Here is a 7,012-nt window from a genome sequence, read left to right as displayed (position 1 = left end):
AAACGCAGAAGGTGCTTGCTCTTTATTCAAAATGACAATACAACATACTACCCTTCCTTCAAAAGAGCCAGTCCGATGCAGCTGTAGGTCTCGTTCATCCTCAATTTGGGTGATTGTCAGCCAGTGAGCCGCACCTGGTATATCCCAACGGCATCTAGGGATGGACAATGCATACCTGGGTACCCTCATCGACGATCAGGGCGAGGCCTCATCCATCTCCAACGTGCACAGACTGACAGAACCCTCGCGAGCCTCTTTAGCCCCTCTGCTCCCCTCTGCAGCTTCAAGGTATCCTCGTCTCTGAACCGCTTGACCAGGCGGATGCCAAAGGAAGGAAGGAGGGATAATGGCGTGATGGCGGTAGGGGATCAAAAGGCAGGCTTGAAATTAGATGAAGGCGTGATTCGTTGGCCTCCCCGTGAGAGGTGGTCATTGCTCCAATTTTGGCACGTTGGGTCGTCACATTCGGGAATCCAGACACCCAGGGTCCCGGTGAACGTGGTCGGACGCAATTCCGGATTCCGGGAAACCTGTGTCGGGGACCCCTGGATGTATCCGGGACTGCACTGCCAGAGCGGTAACCACGTTTACCACGTGCATCGACTGGTAAACAGACTGGAGTGGCCTGTCCAATGCCTGCATCCAGTATCGATCTATCCTGCGCTCGTCATGATCCGGCTGAAATACTCCTGCGGCAGACCCGAGTACTAGTCAGAGCTCGTTGGCACAGACAAAGGGAGGGCGCGGGCAGGGAACCGGACCACCGAGGGCAGACGTGGCGATGCACGCATATGCCGGGTTGGGTTGTTTTTCGCTGGTGTGCTCGCGACACCCCATCCATCAGCCTTTCACGCTTTGTATTGCCGGACTTGCTGGGCAGAGGCAGGCAACAATGCCCTTCACCCACCAGACATCCATCATCAACCGGCCCAATAATTGTTGCAGCCTGTCCAAGGAACACACATCGCATGCGATTCCCGCCCGCCCCCTTCCCATCGACTTCGAGGTCGGCCGCTGCAAGACCGCCACCACCATCCTGGCCTGCAACGTACTTATCAAGGACGGGATGGACGAGCATTGGTCGAAAGACCGGTAGATCGAGATGGACGTCATCCATGAGCTTGCCGTACGCCAGAACGTCTCCTTGTCGATCGAGCATGTCAACGCTCTGTCAGGGTTCGAGCCATGGTCGATGCTGCACACTGTATAGCAGCTTGCGTGCCGCCCGAATGTGATCGGGGCTGGAGGCGGCTGATGTGGAGGAGTGGGAACAAGACAGGAGTCTGACACACGTCTCCCGAGGGTCGGTCCGGTTGGAACAGATCCACCGGTCTTCTCAACTCGAGTTTCTCCGGCGGGATCACATATCTGGACATATTCCGCTCGCCACTCGCTGGGCTATGGTGCGGCACAAGTCACAGGGCTTGCGCCCCAAGCGCGTGCAGGGAAAGGTGTTGACGAACGCGCTGCTCGCGAGTGCCGAGCCGCCCTCGATGGTCGAAGGTGCGCACCTCTTGCTTCCCCCATAGAATCACACCAGCTAATACGTATAGACAGGCCTCCTCCGTCGCGGAACTTTCGCACCACCGTGCGGTGGAGCGTGAGATGACAGGCTCTGTCTGCGTGCGGGCACGTCGCGGCACGCGCATCATGGAGACCACATGGTAACCCATGCCTTTGAAAGATGGCTGAAGGATTGAGACGCTGAGGGAACGCAGGCCGAAGAAGGGCGAGAGAACGCATTTCAGAAGCAGAGCGAGGAGGGTTATGCGAGGGCGAGCGATGGCGAGCGAGAGGTAGTAATCTGTGCGCCCGCCCCGTCAACCCACCCTCTGGCCCGTTTGCTAAGGCTGCTGCAGAGTTGCCATCGACATTGTATTCTTCTCACACATTGACAATCCAAACCGCTTGAAAAGCAAATGCAACCCAGCCTGGCGGCCAGCTTGCAAAAAGGAAGGCATACAGCGTGTTCACATCCGAGGCAGCAAGGGTCTGCGCCCGTTGGGAGGAAGGAAACGGTCCTACCCAGACGGCGGCCCCCCCTGCCAACCGACTTGTCCTACTCACATGCGCGTGCACCAAACCGCCATTGTTTCATGCGTTCGACATCAAGGCTAGGGTTTTGGCTCGTTTTGTTTTTTGGTCGGAGCGGACATGGGTGACGCTGGACGCGGACCAGGGGACCTTCAAGCGGGCGACGAGCTCGACGTCGGAGTCGTCGTCTACCACCGCCCGTTCCTCTCTCACCGCCTTCTCGACCTCGGTCGTGCTTCGGAGGCCTGGCAGGGGCGAAGGCGGTGAGCCGATTTTACCGGTTGGCGCGGCAAACGACGGTGTTGGAGGGGGTCAGAATCAGGGGATACATTGAAAATCTCCTACACATCCAGATATTAGCTACTGGGCATATTCGTCACATCTCTGAATGCAGTGCAGCGATCTTTGCTGCCCATACGAGACAAGCAGATGATACGACGATGTAACTAGTGAGAGACCCAGCTTTCGAACTGGTCTTTCTCGATGACTCGCACATCATCCTTGTTATCGACTGGGTGTGCCCTGTAAAACGCCCCATCGACAGTGCTATGGCCATAATCGATGACAATAACTCTTCGCATCGTGTTTACAGCGTGACCGTCCTTCGAGTACCACCTGCTCGATGTGAACGTCCCTCCTATCCAGGAAGCACCCTTTCTTGCGATGTGTGACCCTGAATCGGCAGGCTCGCCGCCTCTTTGCCGTTGGAGCCCGGCCCTGACAGTGTCAGTATGACCGACATGTGGGGCTGATTTTTGTGGTACGACATACTCCAGAGCAACACCAGCCGCCTCCAAGTTCGCACCGACCTGCGGAGGAAGCTTGTTCAACACGCCCTCCCTAAGAGTCGCCTCCCAGGCGATAATTGCGTTCAGCGAGATGTAACAGCTTGTGTACGCTCGATCAGTATACTTGACGTAGATCATTATCACAGAACTCACAACTTCAGTAGTTCGCGGTTTGCATCAAACCTACCACCTTCCTCCTCGACCTTTGCCCAGAAGTGAAGTCGGTGCTGGAGCGCCACATCGTTGCCCACTGTAAAGTCTTGTTGCCCTTGGCGCCACAACTCCTGGATCCGTGTGTGAACCTCAGCTTCGACCTTTATCCACTCTGCGGGAGGGACGCCCATCACGAGTACCAGCAACTCGTGCCGGCGGCGAATAGCCTGAGTGCGAGAGTCTTGAATGAGAGCCGGGGGGGAGTGTTGCGTCAAGTCGAACGGGAGCATGTTGGCGGTACAGTGCCATATGGGGCCCATATATCCTACTATAGCTTTCAGGCCTTGCAGAGGGTGGAACCAAAAACGCCTCCGTGCCGCCCCGCCCCATTCTGCATGACGAAGCGGACAATTCTGATACTCAACAACACCGCCAAGCTCATTACGTATCGGCGCTACACTTCGGGTTATTGATCAATGGCTACTGTTCATCACCCACCGGGCACCAGAACGCTTCTGGCGGCTCTCGGGCCGCCTTACTCAAGGCCTTTACCCAACATTGGGCTCGGCCCTGTCCCACTTTTGGTTCCCGGCATTATCATGGCTCTTCCTCCCGTGGGAGAATACGCATTTGCGTACGATATTGGCACCCGCGCGCTGGAGGACGATCCTCCCAACGGTTACGGCCTATATAGAAGTAAGCAGCCTACTCACTTTCAAATGTTTCCTTTCCTTTGTCTGCTCCGAAGTCACACTCGAGTTTCAACACCCACGGTAACCTAGCAGCGTTACTTTTAGGCAACTCCTTGTCTGACCCCTCCAGTGCCTGTTTTAGATCGATGACTGAATCATCCGCTTGTGCTCTCTAGGCTCGATCTATCTACAGATACGACGTGCCGCGACGGCGCTGGGCTACCGCCGAGAGCAATACTCTATCTGGCAGGCTGTCAAGCCTGCCGCTGTTGTCTACGCGGAGTTCGTCAACCTTCTCTCCCAGGTCCAGCCAGCCGGTGTACTTCCCGCATGTCTGCGCCGAGCTGAAATCCTTCATATCCCGGATCAAGTAAAGATGATTCTCAACCAGCAGATGCGCCTCAGTGGTATCTATTCACCATGGTGTGCGGGACCGACTCCTGCGGCTCTGGTGCCTCCAGGGATGGGCGGCCCATTCCCGCCCGTCCCACTGCCTGGCGTCGTACTCCCTGCGATGCCAAATATGCAACCCATCGCTCCGTGGCCCAATCAGGGTCGACAGGACACCTTATTTCAGGGCATGCGGCCCTCCCAGGGGACATGGAACACTGCCAATTATCGAGCCTGAGATTGCTGGTACGAGTTCGATTGTGGTCGAAACAACTCACTGGTTTCCGCCAGATGGGTGAGTGCAAGTGATGCGGGTGGTGCGGGCGGAAGAACATTTGACTGCGTTCTGAGTACGGCTCTCCTTTTACAGTTCACTGCATGGTACGTTATGAACGTAGGTGGGGTTGAGGGACATGCTGTATTTTGGACGAAGTTTCTGTACGGAATGGAATGTGGTAACGGTAAATGCCTCGGAAAAGAGGGCATTGAGACAGCGGAAGTGGGCTGTCTCCCAAGCGTCAATCCCCGCAGGTCCCCTGAGCATGAGATTGTCGCCCATGCCAACTAGCTGGGCCTCCTTCATCGCTGGTGCAGCATCGCGCCATCGTATCAACAACAATTTGCCGTGTAACATCGCGGATACAGGATGGGGATAAAATCGGCGCGGACGTGGTTCGTGGGATATGCAGTACATCAGGCCAGTAGAGATGAACGCATGGATCGATGCTATCTCCGCTGACTCGATCACCACCCCCACCCGCTGGCGTTGAGGAGGATGTGCAGGGCAAGGAGGCCGCGGACGATATGCTTCAGGTAGCCAATGATGGGACCGATCCCCTCAACGGTCCTCCAGCTTCCGTCCGGGCGGAGGGAGAGCAGAATGAGCCATCGCTCGACGGCGTACGATGCGAGACCGGTGTTGTGTGCTCGTGTGGTGATGTTCGAGTGCAACAGCTCCTTCACCGCTTCACGTGCGGCCGGCTCGTCGACTGACTCGAGGATCGGAGAATCGCGGTGAGATTGCCGACTAGCACATTTTGTCGATCATTGAGCAGGTGATCGAACTGGGGGTGGCGCTCCGGATCGGACCGCAGGCGGATCGCAGGGAGCAGCAGTTGGCAGATGTAGCTGGCCGCACGCTCAGGGGTCTGCTTCTCTTGGTAGGCCCTGTGGGTCGCCCCGCTCGAACTGTCCATTGGCGATCTTAAGCCAGCGCAAGGTGAGGGTGCGATCCAGGGCTGGGATGGCTTCGAGATGGATCTCTGCCATGAGATCAGAGCACACCTTGGAGAGCGGTTGAAGCCATTCGTCCGGTTTGCTGTATTGCACTTGAGCGAGCGCGTGTAGCGCCTTGAGATCTAGCTCGCCTGTGACCGTATGCCAGTGCGCTTTGGCATGGAAGACGTCCAACGCACGGACATCGACCGCATCGTCTGCCACTGGCACATGCTGGGTCCGGAGCGAGTCCATTTTCTGGAGGATGCCCGTCATAGAGGGAGCATAGCTGATCGGATTGGACGGTGCAATTTCGAAAGCAGTATAGCCAGGCTGATTACGCCTGCCAAAAAGACGTTGGGCTTGCACAGGACGAGACAGGCAGGCAAGAGAGCCTTGCCGAGAAGCAGTCTCATGCGCATGATACTCGCGTAGATGGCGCCTGAGCGCGCTGTTGGATGTGTAAGGATAGCAGCAAGCAAGAGGGTGACGGCGGCCAGGGCTCGGAACAGCGCAGACAAGTGCCTTGAGGGGAGGACGAAGGGCGGCGGAAGCAGCATAGACGAGAGGAGCGATCTCGAGTTGCGCATCTTGAAGACAGAGCTCGATCTCCGCACTGTCCAAGGCAGCCCTGTCCCTGATGGGGCGAGATTGAGAGAGGTGCTGAACATAATGGCAGTAGGTGCGCTTTGGTTCGACAGCAAGACGGCAGACGGTACAGACAGCGACGCGCCATGGCAAGAGGGTCACATAGGAGTATTGTTGAAGGACTGCGTTCGAGCGATCAACGGAGGTCGGGACAGGCCTGGCAAAGAGGCCTTCGGGCTGGTCTTCATCCTCGCCCTCCGGTCTAACGGCAGCCTGGCTGTCTGGTGACGGCGGAACCGAGGTCAGAGGCGACGAGCTGCGGGGACCGAAGCTGGCGTCATCATCGGCCAATGTCTCGGAGGATGGAGCTGGTTCCATCTCAGGTTGGGCGGAGATGCAAGGCGCCCAAAGCCACCCACGAGCATGCAAGAGGATTTATTGAACGCCATGGGCAGGGAAGTGCAACGAGACGGCAAAAAGAAGAGTGGAAAAAAATGGAAATAGACGCGGGGGGGACATGAAGAGATAGATACATTGCGAGACCCTTAAGCGTCGCCCCCCGGCTCGTCGGGCCTCCTCCCGTCTCTGCACCATCCTTTTTCCTTCGGTGCATGTCTCCCCTCCTCCCTCACCGTCAAGCATCTGCGCTAGGAAATGATTCACACTGCAACCAGCCTGATGATGCACTCGCATTGCGATCGCGAAGACCACAGACCCTGTCCTCTCGGCCTCTGCGTGGCACCCTGCAAAGGCTCATCTCGAGAAGGAGAATGCTGGTTTGAGATGCTGGAGGAAGGCAGGTGGGGGGGCGGGAGAAAGCGAGACGGGAATAGACAGAGCGGCGAGGGGGGAATAGTGTCTGTGCGCTCCCGTTCCTTCTGACTTCTGACGCGTTTTCTGAACCCCTTTGCAGAGAGTGGTTGATGCTGCTGTATTATCGACACATTGAGGGCAATGTAAACCCGTTTGAAAAGGCGAATACCAACCCAAGCTCTCCGGGCGGCCAGCTTGGAGAGAAGGAAAAGCAGCCGATGTCCGAGACAGCAAGGGATCGTTCAGGAAGCAAGGTCGACCGACTCGTGATGGACGGACGGACCCGGCCCACACGCTTCTCTGCACACGGCACGCGCGCACACCCCTATACCCCCCCCC

At 57.2% G+C, this 7,012-nt stretch overlaps 4 protein-coding genes across 4 annotated transcripts; 2 read left to right on the top strand and 2 right to left on the bottom strand.

Annotated features, from left to right (window-relative positions):
- Window positions 1-1,102: 1,102 nt before the first annotated feature.
- Window positions 1,103-1,604, top strand: DACRYDRAFT_106569 (uncharacterized protein; the record flags this gene model as incomplete). Its single annotated transcript, XM_040768296.1, has 3 exons — window positions 1,103-1,204; window positions 1,266-1,503; window positions 1,558-1,604. 3 exons carry the CDS (start codon window positions 1,103-1,105, stop codon window positions 1,602-1,604), a joined length of 387 nt encoding a protein of 128 aa, XP_040630307.1.
- Window positions 1,605-2,480: 876 nt separating this feature from the next.
- Window positions 2,481-3,265, bottom strand: DACRYDRAFT_106568 (uncharacterized protein; the record flags this gene model as incomplete). The annotated part of the gene is made up of 3 exons (XM_040768295.1): window positions 2,481-2,751; window positions 2,806-2,922; window positions 2,976-3,265. 3 exons carry the CDS (start codon window positions 3,263-3,265, stop codon window positions 2,481-2,483), a joined length of 678 nt encoding a protein of 225 aa, XP_040630306.1.
- Window positions 3,266-3,574: 309 nt separating this feature from the next.
- Window positions 3,575-4,516, top strand: DACRYDRAFT_115565 (uncharacterized protein; the record flags this gene model as incomplete). The annotated part of the gene is made up of 2 exons (XM_040770032.1): window positions 3,575-3,671; window positions 3,844-4,516. 2 exons carry the CDS (start codon window positions 3,575-3,577, stop codon window positions 4,293-4,295), a joined length of 549 nt encoding a protein of 182 aa, XP_040630305.1. The 3' UTR covers window positions 4,296-4,516.
- Window positions 4,517-5,197: 681 nt separating this feature from the next.
- On the bottom strand, window positions 5,198-6,238 carry DACRYDRAFT_15209 (uncharacterized protein; the record flags this gene model as incomplete). Its single annotated transcript, XM_040771082.1, has 1 exon — window positions 5,198-6,238. The coding sequence occupies one exon, from the start codon at window positions 6,236-6,238 to the stop codon at window positions 5,198-5,200; it is 1,041 nt and encodes a 346-aa protein (XP_040630304.1).
- Window positions 6,239-7,012: the final 774 nt, after the last annotated feature.

This window comes from Dacryopinax primogenitus, assembly GCF_000292625.1.
Source record: "Dacryopinax primogenitus strain DJM-731 SS1 chromosome Unknown DACRYscaffold_6, whole genome shotgun sequence".
NCBI lineage: Eukaryota > Fungi > Basidiomycota > Dacrymycetes > Dacrymycetales > Dacrymycetaceae > Dacryopinax > Dacryopinax primogenitus.
This window is presented reverse-complemented; position numbering and strand designations above follow the sequence as displayed.